At 41.2% G+C, this 15,774-nt stretch overlaps 1 protein-coding gene across 1 annotated transcript in view; it reads left to right on the forward strand.

Moving 5' to 3' along the window:
• Positions 1 to 2,687: 2,687 nt before the first annotated feature.
• Positions 2,688 to 15,774, forward strand: part of DDX1 (DEAD-box helicase 1) — a 45,739-nt gene continuing 32,652 nt past the window's right edge. The window contains exons 1-12 of the mRNA XM_037812924.1: positions 2,688 to 2,760; positions 5,296 to 5,347; positions 5,653 to 5,716; positions 6,641 to 6,670; positions 7,274 to 7,370; positions 9,079 to 9,126; positions 10,773 to 10,856; positions 11,079 to 11,162; positions 11,718 to 11,794; positions 12,374 to 12,446; positions 14,042 to 14,118; positions 14,976 to 15,090. Of these exons, the coding sequence (XP_037668852.1) occupies positions 2,745 to 2,760; positions 5,296 to 5,347; positions 5,653 to 5,716; positions 6,641 to 6,670; positions 7,274 to 7,370; positions 9,079 to 9,126; positions 10,773 to 10,856; positions 11,079 to 11,162; positions 11,718 to 11,794; positions 12,374 to 12,446; positions 14,042 to 14,118; positions 14,976 to 15,090 (817 nt within the window). The 5' untranslated portion in view covers positions 2,688 to 2,744. The remainder of the gene's footprint in view (positions 2,761 to 5,295; positions 5,348 to 5,652; positions 5,717 to 6,640; positions 6,671 to 7,273; positions 7,371 to 9,078; positions 9,127 to 10,772; positions 10,857 to 11,078; positions 11,163 to 11,717; positions 11,795 to 12,373; positions 12,447 to 14,041; positions 14,119 to 14,975; positions 15,091 to 15,774) is intronic.

Genomic DNA, 15,774 nt, shown 5'->3' on the forward strand with positions numbered 1-15,774 from the left:
GTGGCTGGGTCTCTGGGAGAGGGGCAGGGATCCCAGGGATGTCCCCTTAACTGATGCTCGTTTAATCAGCTTGCCCTGAGGAACCCCGACCAGGAAGACAGTGGACTGGGGGGCATTTTGCCATTTCCCTGCCTGGCTTGTCCTGCCTTCCGAAGGGGGCCCTGGTGACATTACTACTAGGGAAGTACAGTGCGTGTGTAAGTGCGGGCATGCACAGACGTGTACACACACACACCAGACAACTATGCATTTACATTCATTAGAGCAGTAGACTAAATGAGCTGAACTTGAGAGGGTACACACAGAAAACATCACTCACTCCCCTCTCTAAGGGCTCTTTCTTTCTCTGTCCTGGCGGAAGCTTCTAGTATGTTGCAGAGCTTCTCTGGTCACTCCCAGATAATGAAAGTTGTCTAGTTACTTGTGCCACAGTTTGAGTCTCATGTCTGTAATTAAACCATGAAATCCAGTGCAATGATCAAAATTTGCCACTTTAATCGATATTATAGCTTCTTCCCTCCTCAGGCTGGCCTGTTCCAAGCTGGAAGCCTGAAGTCATTTGCTCCTGAGCTGCTGTTTCTGATCCTGGGGAATGCAGAGGGTGGAGGAGTGCTGGGGGACCTGACCCTGGTGTTCTCAGGCTCCATGGAGCGCAAAGTTCGCAGGGACTTTCTGCGGTTCTCTGGAGAATCCTCTGCTGCTAACTACCAAGTGTAACTCCCATGAGGTGGGTGATATCTCTCCTCCAGGTGACAGTTATGATACAGTGGAGCCCTTTGGGGTCTGTCTACTGGATCATTCAGCTTCTCCAGACAGCGCTCTTGAACACAGAGCTGTTGAAGAAAGCCCCAGGCTCCCTCCCTTCCTCACAGGTCCACTTGGCCCTTGGGGGGAAAAAAAAATCACCCCCCCCATTGCTGGAAAAGCAGTTTATACCCACAGCAGTTCCCTCTCTCCCCCAGCTCTCTTCCTACCTTGCTGTCTGACCTTTCTAGCCACAGCTCCTCATTCTCCTCCGTATCTTCCCCAACTCCAGAGATCAAATGCTCTCTGAATGGTTCCCTCACAGAGTAAAAATGCCGACGTACTCTGACAACTCTGCAGAAAAATCCTCCCTTGACTTGCTCCTTCATACTTTTCATACTTAAGAGAAACTAACCAAAAGGTACAAAGCCAAATTTCACACATCCTTTTTGCAAGTCCTGCATAATGTCCTTGGGAATGTGGGGTACTTGGCATCTATGTAGAACTGCCACATTGCATAACTCTCAGGTATCATTTATATAAAATATGGCGAGAATACAGAATGTCATGTGAACAGCAGCCCCTGGAGCTGAGAAACTGCCGGCCTGAATGTGCTGTCCTTGGCCATGGGACCGTCAGGAGGATCCTGTCACAGTTAACAGTCATGAGAGCAGACACAGCGTCACCCCGTGCCATGCCTTGGATATTTTAGTTACTCCTCCCAACAGTCCAATGAGATAGGTACTATTACTTATCCCTATTTTACAGAAGAGTAACTTGAAGCCCAGAGAAGTTGCATGACTTGTTCAAGGCCACACAGACAGCAAGAGGCAGAGATAAAATTCAGACCCAGGGCGTATGGATATTTTAAGCCCTATCCCTCTCGTCCACCCTGAGGGCTTCACTCTTCCCCAGGGCCTCCTGTCGCAGGCTGCCCAGCCACAGAGCAGATGCCCACCTGCCCTAAGTAGCTGTGTGGCTTAGATCAGTCTCTTAACTTCCCTGAGTCCGAGTGTGTTCGTCTGTAATGGGGATTCTAACACCTACTTGACAGATCTGCTGGGAGGATTGTTTACTTTTCCTATCTCTTTGCAAAGAGAAAGGAACCAAAACTGCAGGCAAGTCAAGCCTGAAATGATCCATGCTACTGTGGTGGTTTGGAGCTGCACTACCCCAGAAAAACTTGTTCTTACACCTAATCCATCCTGTGGGTGTGAGCCCACTTGAAGAAGGACCCATCGATGAGGCTACTTCGGTTGGCGTGTGACCACCGCACTCCCGCGACTGGAGTCCTTCACAAGCAGAGAAACCCGGGCGCGAGAGAGCCGCAGGCACCACAAGCCGAGGCTCCGCGCAGGTGGGAGGAGAGGGCAGAGGCGCCCAGGACGGGACCCCGCCGGCCCCAGAAGGCCACAGGCGGAGGCGTCGCCCCGATGGCACCTGGATCTGGACCTGTTCCTGCCTCCGACCCACCGTTAGCGCGCCCGCGGCCGGGAACCCGCTTGAGCAGCCAAGGAAAATAAAACAGTCACACCAAACGCAGGAGTGCAGCGGGGACCTACACAATTAACGATTTCAGTGAAAAAGACTGGTAAACGCCTACTGGGTGCCGGGCACTCAGTGACACTGGCGCTCGGGGCCGTGAACTCGGTAAATCCCCTGCAGGTCACTGCACGCCACAAAGCTCCGCGGCCCGCGGGGTGGCGGCGAGGGCACCGTGTGCCGCGGGCCAGGCCCACCCACACACCTGCTTCCCCAACTGCGGGAGCGGGGCGGCGGCGCCAGAGCGCGGCTCCCTCAGGGCCCCTCAGGACCTCCAGCCAGCGGCCGCCCCTTCCGCAGGCCGCGTCGCTAGGCTGCGGGGTGCGAGCGTGTGGGGCGGGCGGCCCTTTCCTCACCCGGAACCCTTCTTCCGGGGCGGGGCGCCCGCACGGACCTCCGACGCAGGGACCGGAAGCGCGCGGGCGCCGCGGGAGCCGGCGCGCGGTGGACGGGCGAAGATGGCGGCCTTCTCGGGTGCGTCCGCGGAGGCCGGGGGCGGGGGGCTCTGCGGCCGGCTCGGCCCAGGCCCCGGGCGGGAGCGGGCGGGCGCCGCGCGGCGGGGAGGGCGCGGTCCGTCCGAGCCCCGGGGCCCCGCTCTGGACGCTGGTCCCCGGGAGGCCGGTCTGCGCGGCGCGGGGTCGCGGGCAGCCCCGGCCAGCCTCCCTCGCCGTTCTTCTTGCCGTCTCTGCGCGGTTTTCCTGCCCGGGGACCCGCGGGTGCGACGCGGAGGGCCCTGCGCGGTGTCCCGGCCGCCCGCCTGCCGACGTGGCGCAGGCCTCGGGAGACCTCGCTCCTCCTGGGCCTGGCCGGGCCGAGCGGCCGCGGGACGGTAGAGCGGTCGGTGGGGGAAATGCGGCCCGGTCCCGGGCTTTCTCGCGTCCTTCCACGAATGAGAGCTTCGGGCATAAAGCTGATTTGTATTTATTATGCAAGCGCGATTGTGTCAGCAGTGACATTCGGTGCTGAAGCCGAAGGGAAAGCATTTTCATGCAGCTGCGCCCTAACCGAGCGAAGGTTTTGAAGGTTATTTATGCCCTTCTTTATTCCAAACAGGATTTTAAGTGGCTTCTTTAACCCAGTAGTTGTCGTTGTCGCTCTTCCTTTATTATTATCTCTTCCAGCTTCCCCAAGTTTACCAGGTGGTAATCAGTCTTAAGAATTCTAAGTTTGATAAATTTATTTAGCAATAGATGTATCAGGTTAGGCCTACTGCCTTTTAATGTTCTTAACCTAGTAAGATGACTTCGGATATTGTAACATAGTGTTGTGCCTTCTCCAGTTTTCTCCCTAAGGTTATTAAGAATATTAGGAATTCCAAATTTCTAGTCATGAGGGAGGATTTCTGACTGTTTTAGTTGCTTCTTATAATAGGAGTGAAGGGAAATATATTTGAGTGGTTGCTGTTTTTTTTTTTTAAACTTAAAATTTTTTTCTTTTCTCTCAGTTCTCTCTTAAAAACATTTTGGAGCCAAGATCTGTAGAGGAATTCCAGGTTGTTATTTTTATTGGTTAAAGTCTTTGTGAGTTGTGCACAAATTTCAGGAATATTAGGGTAAAGGACTAGAAGTGTCTGTGATATGACATAAAGACCAAAGTAGAATTAAATGAAGAACGTGAACATTCTTCTTTTCCCTTACGTGTTAAAGTGTTATACTTAAAGAAAACATGGTTTTAAAGAGAACATGACCCAGAATGGAACAACAAATTGAAATTTGCTGGAAACGCTCTATGGTTGCTGTTTTGCAAGCAGTCAGATTGCAGTAATTTGTATGTAGCATGTTTAAAGCCATCACTCCTTTTCTCAAGTAGGAGACAGAATACAGGAAGACTGTAATAGCAATGATTCTTAGAAAGGTCTGTCTGGTTATACGACTTGATTAGTTTCTCTCTTTTTGGATTTCCCTGGGAAGATTTAGAGGCAGAAGGCCCTTGTTTTTTAGGGAAATGATTTTTTTACTTTAACCTGTCATCAATTTTTATATTAACCAGTTTATTACATAAAATTTCAGTTTTGCATCTGTTGCGTTCATTGCTAGCACGATTCTTTTCATCCGATGTAAAGAAAGAGCGCCTTTTGAAAAGGATGTGTTCAGCTGGTAGGGTTTTATGCCTTTTCACAAACAATTACAAGAAATATAAAACTTCCAAACTGATTATCTCTGGGGCTTTGGAATATTTAAGTATTGTTAAATTTTTATAGAAATATATACGTTTGTAATTAGAATGAAAATAAAAGCTGTGTTTTATAAAGGCAGGCTTTAAAATAAAAATCCCTTTTCATTTGGAAAGGAAGTTTAAATAATCCAACTAACTACTCTATGTATAACTCCCCTCAGTGGTTAATTTGAGAAATGATAAAATGACAAAAACCAGTCAGAAACAATCCAATTCATTCATTTAGGATTAACTTTTAAATAGAGCTATTTAGATAAGTGGGCAATTAAGAACTGACCAATTCCTAAGCTGACATTTCCAATTGCCAGAGGTTTTACCCCGACCCTTGTTCCCTCTTCAGTTAGAAAGAGATTTGATTATGGCTGCCAAAAATCATGGGCTTTGCACACTTGTCCTCATATTTCTTAGATCACTGAGGTTTTGCATGACTGCCCCATTATCTCTAGAGGAAACCAAGATTTTTACTAGTCGTAAACAAACTCACTGTTAGCTCATTGTGTGGTTACTATATATTAAGTGATGACTATGTGCCAGACATGTCACATATTATCTCTAATCTTCCAGTAGCCCTGCAAAGTAGGTACTAGCCTCATTTTGCACATGAGAAAACAGGCATATAGCCTTCCCTGAGTCCCATTGCTAGTAAATAAGAGCTTGTTTTGAACCCATCTTTCTCCAAAAGTTAGACTCTGTGAACAAGTGCCACACTCAGTATGTACTATATAACCCAGCTACGCTTCAAAGCCTTCGCCCTGTTCTATGAACAGTAATTTTAAGAGCAATGTGAGTTATATTAGATTTAATGTTTTTTTTTACATTTGTTTTTATTTTCAGAGATGGGTGTTATGCCCGAGATTGCACAAGCTGTGGAAGAGATGGATTGGCTGTAAGTACATGAAATTTGAATGTACCTGTGACACCTTTTTATAATTTAAACAGTATTTTATCAAGTTTTGAGGGATCGATCTGGTTGGGTAAGTGAGATTCATTTTTTCTTGTAATTCCCTGAATCATACAAAGTTTGCTTTTAAAACTTTGATGTATTTCTAGCTTAAAAAGATTGGTTGTATTTACCAAATCAAATGTTTTTTTTAAGTTTATAGTTTAACATGACTTAATTTGCTTAGGTGATTTATTTTAATCTATATGTTTTTTTATTCATTAAAATTCTTGAAAATATGATTCTTTTAGTCTCCCAACTGATATCCAGGCTGAATCTATCCCATTGATCCTAGGAGGAGGTGATGTACTTATGGTATGTTTAAACCTGATGAGGTGGCTGGGGGCACACAATTCTGGGGCTGTCTGAGACCTGCTGTAAGAACTCCATGGGCTTTAGCATGGTATCTTCACCAAATTAATTGTATTTATTGACGAACATTCATGACACATATACTGTATTCAAGGTACTAGTTTGAAGCTACGGGGAACATAACGTGAGCAAGCACAGTCTTTGCCCTCGAGAAACAAATCCCAGTCTGTGTGGCACCTGCATAGGAGATGCAACGTCCTATGGGGTTTCTGCTTGAGGAATCCTAAGGGACTCTGCCTAGAGAAAGTAGGTTTTTAACAAGGGAAGGTGTTAGAGGAATGCCCTCTAGGTTTTCTAGAGGGAGTACATAATTAGCCAGAAGTGAATGGGAGAATGCAGGATATGATTTGGAGTAGTTCAGTTAGATTGTGGCTTAAAATATGAATGTGAGGGGGTAGGTGTAATTTAAGATCATTTGGAAAGTATATATAGGCTCAGATTATTTGGGCCCTTTTTTAAGTGTCATGTTAAAGAATTGCATATTTGTTAGCAATGAGAAGTGCTGGAAGCTTTTTAAGCTGGGGAGTTTCATGGTTAGAATTGTGATTTTATGAAGGCTAATTTGGTAGCAGCTTATAGTATAGCTCTGAGGGATTAGATACTGTTAGGATGCTTTTGTGATAATCTAGGTTTGACTGATAAGGGCCTAAATTTGAATGGTAGCAAAGGAAAAAAAAAAGAGCAGATTATTGAGGGAAGAGGTGAGAAGTGTCAGGCTTAGCAATAGTCAGGGTTGACTGAGGAAATCTGGGTAAACTGGAGGCACTATAAAAATAAACGTACTAGTTAAGTGTGAAGATTTCTACATCGTGTCATGTTAATTTGACTTCTTTAATAGCCAACTTAAACTTTTCTTTTACTATACAGGCTGCAGAAACAGGAAGTGGAAAAACTGGTGTAAGTAATAAACTTAAATTTACTTGCTTTGTGAAACAGTTGAATTTTAAAGCAGTTTTAAACAGTATACTTTGAAATATTTAATAAAACCTAACTGCCTCCTAACTGAAGAATTGACTGCTTGCCACTGGGGGTGATTTTTTTATTTTTTAATTTTTTGTTACCAGCTAATTCCAAAGTAAGAGTATGGCTTTAAGAATATATCTCTAGACTGGTTTTGTAAAAAGAGTTACAATATCTTTAGTATTCTGAAATTTTAATGCAATGGCTATCATAATAAAAGAGATTAAAGAGGTTGGTCTCCTGTTGGCCCAGACTAGAGAAACAGTTTGTCACACTAGAGATTTTTTCTCTTTAGTGTAGGTTCATTCTGCAGGTCCCCATGGTTTACTGCTTTGGGCTGTCATCTGGGTCCTATTTTTTTTTTCTTTTAATTCTGTCAACTCTGTCATCTTACTGGTACTTTGTGTTTGGAAAAATTAAATTGGAGTTGCAAATTACAATATAGGTAATTATTTAATACACATGCATGTAAAACTTGCCATCTATGTCAGTTATAAAGTATCATTATGTTAATACAGAGAACTTTTGTTTCTTTAATAGGCTTTCAGTATTCCTGTTATCCAGATAGTTTATGAAACTCTGAAAGACCAACAGGAAGGTAAAAAAGGAAAAACAACTATTAAAACTGGTGCTTCAGGTAATTTTTAAATACTAATATTTTCCTATTGTATAAATGAGTGATTCTCATTTCCTGGCATTTGGAAATGTAAGGGGTGGCCGTGCACTTTTATTGTCAATATCTGTAGTGTACTACTTTTGGCATTTGGTGCCCTAGAGACAAAGGGATGCTAAATGCCATTCGGAGCACAAACAGTGAAGGGTTGTCCCTCTGGTTTCCTTTGAGAAACACTGGTGTAAATGTTCAGTTCTGACATTTTGGAAATTATATTTAGTTATTTGAATGTTTTTCTTCCTGATAATTTTTTCTGCCTAATATTAGAAGTGAATTGGTGCTGTGTTTTGCAAGGCATGGCTGACACAGGGAAGAGAAGCATGCTTTTTCCTCTTAAGAAAAGAGAGAAGGAGCCCAGGAGTTAGAATGCAAGGTGGAAAGCCCAGAGTCTCTGGCGGAGGTTGGCCCTTCTTCTAGGATTCTGCTCCTGTCTCTGCCAGCAGCGTCATTGTGCTGTTTCTGTTAAATTGTAAATTCCATTCTATCTTGATAAATGTATGGTTTTGTTGTATTTTAACAAAGTGATTTCATATTTTAAGTCACTTTGCTTCCTGATACAAAACAGTATTGTGACAAAATAGCAAGCTTAAGTGGAGTGAACTTGGCATATCAATATTTTCTTGTCCGTTGTTTGAAAGTAACAATGTACACAGTTCATAGAATGAACTCATTTGTAAATGAATTGTGAGATAATGAATATAAACTATTTTTAGACTGTTGATTGGGCTATTTTAAATCAATTTCATAATTTGTGACTGTATGCCATTACTTTTGAGATGGTGACAACAGAAAATGTATCTAAAAGAAGTTAGGATTAAAAATCATGTCCTAAGAGGAACAAAAAAACTAGATATTTACACATTGAGGAGGGGTTAAAAAAAAGAAGAGGAGCTATGATAACTGTTAAATCATGGAAGGGATCTGGAGAGAAAATAATCTAGATGAAGATGCCTGTTTATCTTAAAATACTTCTTAATAGCTAGATTGATCCAGCAGTGGAAGGTAGATCCTCAAGAGAATGTTGTCCATCATTCAAAATGTCTAAGTAGATGATGAATATCTTTTGACCAGAAATAATTTAGAAAGGGTTTCTCCCTAAGGTTGCGCTCTTAGAAAGCATGTAGGGTTCTCTTTAGCTATTGTGATTCTTTGATTATCCATAGACTATTAACATGTTTCAGAAAAGGAAAATGCCAATCCCATATGAATGAGGAAAAAAATTTGTGGCTTTTGAGCGTGATACTGAATTGTTTTTAAGATAAAGGACTTGCTTTTCTTTTAACAGTAATAAAAATATAATTGATTAGACTTTGAAATGTTATAGGTCAGTTGTTTCCAGTATGATCAAAGTCAACTTGTTTAGCTACCTAAACTTCATTTTGTCATTGCCTAGTGATTATAACAAAGCGAAGTGCATGAAACAAATGAGGAGATGAGGTTTTAGGCCCAGGTGGGCTGGTGATTATCGTCTTTGACATGTTGTTTCAGTTTTCAACTTCCGTTTAACCTTTAATAAAAACAGCAGGAGTTATAATTGTATATTCCAAATGATGTGTAAGACCATATTGAATCAAGAGGATTTAAGATATTATATATAAAATATTTCCTTAATTTTTTGTAAAGAGTTTTTAATTTCACATGTATGTAATTTTTCTAATTTCAATCTGTTTAGTGCTCAACAAATGGCAAATGAACCCATATGACAGAGGATCTGCTTTTGGTAAGTAGATAGATTTTTACCAAATGATATTGTAATTCAGCAATTTGTCATTAATAATACTTGAAAATATAAGAAAATTACGAAAAAGTATCATAAAGGGAGAATTGATGTATTAGATATTGGGGTATAGTCACTGCAGTCAAACAATATAGTATTAACGTAAGAATAGATAAATAGCTCATTGGGGTATAATGGAAATAACTCCCGATATATATGAGAAGTTAATATGCAGAGAAAACATTGCATTTCATTTCAGTGGGAAAAGGATGATTTATTCAGGTAAGGGTGCTGATACAGTTGATCCATCTGGAACAATATAAAGGTGACTTCCATCTCATACTATAATTAGAAATAAATTACAGATATATTTAAGGCTTAAATATATGCAAAAAAGAAATAAATTTTAAAATATAGAAAACCACATGTACAATTTAGGGATGGAGGAACTTTGCTAACCCAGACAAGAAACTCAGAAATTATAAGGGAAAAAAAAAAGATAGGTACATATGTATAAAATTGAAAAATATTTATGTGGAAAAAAATATCACTTAAAAAGTCAGTAGGCAAATAATAGATAAGAAAGAATATTTGTAATGCTGATGAAAGATAAAGAGTCTGTATAAACTGATAAAAGTTTTTTTGTTGTTATCAGAGAACTTACCTGTTTTGTTAAGAAAGATAAACATCCAGTAAGGCGTATGAACAGGTTATTCACAGAAGAGCAAATCCAAATGGATAGTAGACAAGCAAAGGTCAAACTCACTGGTGGTAGTGAGATATTCTTTTATAAGCACCCAATTGGCAAGAATTCAAAAGGATGATAATAGGTTTTGCCCATGAAAATATGAATTATTGTTGCCTTTTTGAAAAGCAGTTTGGCATTGCTTTATCCAGTTAAAACTAGACATTCCTGGAGGTCTAGCCCATTGGAATAACAGCACCAGTGTGCAAAGATAGATGTACAGAGGTGTTTGTTGCTTTACTCAAAGGCAGTAAGCAGCTACTATATGAACGTTACGGTGACTGAACTTGCTGAATAATATAGAACCTCACCTTCTGGAGTCCTACTGTTAGCAAATAATAAATGCATAATTCTTTATTCATGCTTTTTTCGATTTTGCCAATACGGGTTCTGGATCCATCGATTAGGGAACAGACCAAAGAGAGTTCCTGTTACCTTTTAGTACAGTAGTCACTCAAGTTCTAAGTTAATGCATAAAATCAGAGCAACAAATATTGAGAAATAGGTGCTGTGTCATTCTTGAGTACACATTTCTTTAAAAGACTCTAGAGCAAGTTGGCTAAACAAATTTGTGTTGGTGATGCAGCTTCTATTCATGCAAGTTAGGTTGGGGGCTGTGTTGATTCCTTGACTAGACTTGTTGCTGCAGAATTTCATCCTAGTTAACAGTTAACAATACAGAAACTAGGCCCAATGTGGCCAAGGACATCCAGGGGACGAACAGGGGCCTTACTCATGGGTAGGATACTGCTTTCGTTCAGGAATGAGCAAGTCCTAATTTCTGCAGTGTTGGAACAAGTGAAAGAATTAACTGATCGGTGAGACTGAATGATACTTATTTCAGAATGCATGATATTTAAAATGTATGCTGACTTGTTTTTCTGTGTTTTTTCCTCAAATGCAGCGATTGGGTCTGATGGTCTTTGTTGTCAAAGCAGAGAAGTAAAGGAATGGCATGGGTGTAGAGCTACCAAAGGGTTAATGAAAGGTATTTGAATAGCATTTGTACTTGTAGAAACTTTTGACACAATGTATTATTTATATGAACTTTCTTTAAATAGCTTTAATTTGAGGTTCTGAAAAGATTTTTAAAATTCTTCGTTTGGTACATACAGATAGTAGTTGAGAAATGATGGAAAAGTAGTTCCATGAAAATGACTCATGTATGCAAAGTAATTCATGGAAATTTCAAAGTATTTTGCCGTTATAGGGAAACACTACTATGAAGTATCTTGTCATGATCAAGGTTTATGCCGAGTTGGGTGGTCTACCATGCAGGCTTCCTTAGACCTAGGTAAGTGTTTCTAAAATAACTTCATTGATTTTCATTTGTGGGTTGTTAACATTTTGTTTATTTTGGATTGCTATACAAATTTAAACACTGCAAAGTTTATATTTTATGGCCACGGAAATAACATTTGTCTGTACACTGCCCTATTCCAACAAACATTTGAAGCAACTCGTAAAAATACATATTTAACAGCCTAAAATAAGGGGCAATAAGATTAAGACTCTGAATGAAGTCAGAGTAAGGTTAGTATGCATGAATACGTACAGCAGAATACTCGAATGCTGTATAGACACTTGGAGTTACTGTAAATGTGCACCTTCATTTCTTAGTGGCCAAAGCCAAGGGGGTGCAGTCTTGCTTGTGTCCGTCGTGTCACTTAATACCCACAGGCTAACCGCAGTTCAGTCGTTTGGACTGCTCAAAATCTTACAGAGAATTTTTCCTGTGGTTTCTTGAAATGGCTATATTGTAATACAGTGTAAGTAAAATTATTTCTTTTAAGGACTTTTGATTTTATGTTTACGCTTACCTCATAAATAAAATATCTTTTAAATCTAGGTACTGACAAATTTGGATTTGGCTTTGGTGGAACAGGAAAGAAATCCCATAATAAACAGTTTGATAATTATGGAGAGGTAAGCTATTATATTATTACTTTAAACATAGTATTAGGGAGTTTTCTTGTATACGTATTTGGACACTCATGACATGACTGAGGATACTGAAATATTCTAAAGACAAGTTGATTTTCTGTATATATTTCACAAAAAAAGTTCAGATTTATACTTCAGTGAAGAAATGTAACAAAACTAGATAAATATATACTAGTTAGTAGTTTTTCTTTTATGCCATTTATTAGCCCCTCCAAAGGCTATTACTTTGTCTTCTCTTTTCATCCCACTTTGATTTTGGTTTTGACTTGAATGCATATGTTATTGTGGTTTCTTTTTTTGTTTTCTTATCTTGGTAAATCTGAATGTAGTTGTCTGGTGTGCCTAAATGTACAGAAATGCAGATGAACCTCAGTATCTTGTTGATTCTACAAAGCCTAACAGATATTTCTACTCTTATATATGATATCCTATAACAGGGATTTTAACACCTACATTAGAGCTGTAAGGAAACTAATACTTACTTTTGATGCAGCTATATTCGAATTTTTAACTTATAAGATTTTGCTTCTTTTAATAGCACTTGATTTTCTGGTTTTCTAGGAATTCACTATGCATGATACCATTGGATGTTACCTAGATATAGATAAAGGGCATGTCAAATTCTCCAAAAATGGTAAATTTTCTATAGATTTTCTTACGTGATAGTCAATATTTGTGATTTTTTAGCCCCCCCCCCCCCCAATTCTCTCTCCTTCCCTCCCTGTCTTTCTTTTGAACAATACTTGTTGAGTATTTGCTATGTGCCAGACACCCTTGTATGTGCTGGAGATGCAGTAGAGTAGAAAATGAAGTAGACACCTTTACTTCTGTGGGGCTTCCGTATGGATGAGGGGAGACAGAGAGCAAATAATGAGTGAGTTGTTAACAAGTGCTATGAAGGGCAGTATAAAGCAGAGTAAGGGAGTGGGGAGCGAGAGTAATCTGGGGAGTTGACTATTTTATATAAGGTGGTCAGAGACCTTCTCTGGTATGGTTACATTTGAGTAAAAATCTGAATGAGTTGGGTGATGAGCCATGCAGATTTCTTTGAAGACCATTTCAGGTAGAGGGAAAGTAAAAGAAAGGCCCTGAGATGAAAGCCTGTTTCTGGAGCACACTGAGCAGGGGGGCGGCTGGTAGAGGATGAGGTCATTGGGGTGGTGAGGCCAAGTCATGGAGGGCCTTGTAGGCTGTGATATAAACTTTCTTTTTTGAATGAGGTGGGAAGCTATTGGAATTTTGAGCAGAGGAATGCCATCATCTGACGTTTAACTTTTAAGATGATCATTCTGGCAGCTGTGTTGAAAACAGACTGGGGGTTGGATGGGTGGTGGCAGTGGGTGGGGAGCCAGTTGGCAGCTGGGAATTCAGTTTTGGACATGCTGGTTTGAGATACTCAGACAGCTAAGTGGTGAAATGAAGTAAGGAGCTAAGCATGCAAGTCAGGAGTTGAGGTAGAGGTGAGGGTTAGAGAGAAAATTTTAGGCCTCATTATTTAAAACCATAGAATTGGATGAGATCATCTAGGGAATGAGCGTAGATAAAGAACAGAAGAGACCAGAGGCCTGGTGTGTTCCTGTGGTCAGAAGTTAGCAATTGAGGAGAATCCAGCAGAGGGGGAGGAGGAGGAGAATGAAGAGGATGGGTCCCATAGTCCAGGTGAAGAAAGTGTTCTAGGAAATTGTTATCAGTGCCACTGATGGGTCTAGAGGAGGACCGAAAAGTAGTCACTGGATTCAGCAAGCAAAGAGCATTGATGAGCTTGACAAAGAGTTTTCTGGTGGAGTAAGGGGTAAGAGTGGGAGGCTGATTGGGAATTAATGGAATGAGACAAAGTGGATGTGGTGAAAATGGAAATCTCAGGGAGAAGAAAATGGAACACAAATGGAGGGGGTGTGCGTTCAAGGGAGGTATATCTGTGTTTTAGGATGGAAGCTGCTATTATATTTGTATGCTAAAGGGAGTGATCCAATAGACAGGGATTGGTTAAAAATGTAGGTAGTGCACAGGAGGGTACAGTTTTAAGGAGTACAGTAAAAATGTGAAGAAGTTGCCTTAGGTTGCTGGCAGCATGGTTTATCCAAGATAACGGGATGGAGATGGGGGGGTGGGAGAGCTTGAATGCAGGTAGGCTGGTAGGTTTGTGGGGTGGGCATGTAGAAGTTCTTTTCTGATTGTCTTGATTTTCTCGCTCTCACTTATCTCCCTCCCCCCCTCCTTTTTTTTAAGGAAAAGACCTTGGTCTGGCATTTGAAATACCCCAACATATGAAGAACCAAGCTCTCTTTCCTGCCTGTGTTTTGAAGGTAATTAAAAATCTAGTTTGAGAGGAGAACTGGCTATAGAGTGAGTCCACCTACATGGCACTTGAAGTCCACGTGAGCTTCCATGATTGAGAAAATACATGGCTGCCATTCCAGGAGGGTGATGCTTGTGTTAAAGCCCTCCCAGATCTTGCCCTGTGTGCCTCTTTGGCTGCTTCTTTTTGTCTCCTTTTACTATAATAAAACTGCAGCTGTGGCCCCAGGAGTGTACCTGGTGGCAGGCAGCATGTGTTCTGCCTGGTTCCCTCATCATTACATGGGGCAGAGCACGTGCAGCCAGTGATGGTGCCCAGTGTGGCACTGCCTGTCATCCATGTCCAGGGCCTGGAGAAGCTCTAGGCCTGGACACTGGGACGGGACCTGATGTGTGGTTCTCCCCTTCGGCCCTATATGGTTGGGGATGTCCCCTAAAGGGCCTGGTTCAGTGCAGGCACAAACCAGCCCATTATCCATCAGGATGAGCCAGCCCTCACCACCTCTCTGGCTGAAACCTGCAGAGCTAGAGGTGGAGATAGTGCAGCCAGGAGAGGGGTTGGTCTTGGGTGGGGCCTTGCGACTAATGGCTGGGATGGCATGCGGAACCTTACCACAGTCACAGATGGCTGATGACTGTCCTTGGGTTTGGATTCCGGCCATTGAGGTAGCTTTGCAAGGACCAGGCCCGGCTGGAATTGTCCATGTTAAATAAATGTTCCCAAGGAGGAAAGAAAAAAGTTTTGTTTGAAAAATTTTAGGTTATTATTAGTTACCTTTAATCTGCATTATTTTGTATTGGTTAGCTTGCTATTTGTGTATTGTTGGTGATAAGAATTTTAATTTTCTCCTTTGTTGATTGCTAGAATGCTGAACTAAAATTTAACTTCGGTGAAGAAGAATTTAAGTTTCCACCAAAAGATGGTTTTGTTGCACTTGCCAAGGCACCGGATAGTTGCATCGTCAAATCGCAGCACACAGGTATTACAACAACTGAGAGGATAAGGAATTCTAGAATGGGACATTGGTGAAAACTCCCAGTAAGGCTTCATGGTGAATTAGTTACATGTGTCTCCCTACCTTTCCATCCCCACTTTTGGGGCTTTAGTCACCCAACTTTAACACATCAGTAAAATTCGTTTTCAACATCTAGTTCATAAATTCTAAGTGTTTGTTTCAGTCTGAGCATTTTGGGGATCCTGATGATGATGGTGATGATACCTAACATTTATAAAATGCATGCTTATTCATTCACTCCCACAGCACTGGAATAAATGCTTTACAGGGATGATTGTACTTCAGCTTTCCGTATTTCAGACAAAAAACCTAAGGAGTAGGGACTGAAGTTTCTTGCCCAAGGAGTGTATGCCGTAGAACTGAATTAAAATCCAGACAGACTGTTTTCCAAAGCACATACACTTATTCATTGTACTATTATGTATCTGTTATATAACATAAATACATTTTGTAGCTTGTTTATTTTAATCACAAAACAAGCAGATAGTTTTTGCAGGCAGATAGGTCAATTTGCTGTTATTTCAAGCAGTTTAATTTGAAGAGGACTTCGTTCATTTTAGGAATCTTAGTTTTGTTTCATTTTGTTTGACTGTCTTCTATACTTGCTGGCTGTTATTTAAAATTTTCATAGTGAAAATATTTGCACTC

This window comes from Choloepus didactylus, chromosome 20, assembly GCF_015220235.1.
Source record: "Choloepus didactylus isolate mChoDid1 chromosome 20, mChoDid1.pri, whole genome shotgun sequence".
NCBI classification, from domain to species: domain Eukaryota; kingdom Metazoa; phylum Chordata; class Mammalia; order Pilosa; family Megalonychidae; genus Choloepus; species Choloepus didactylus.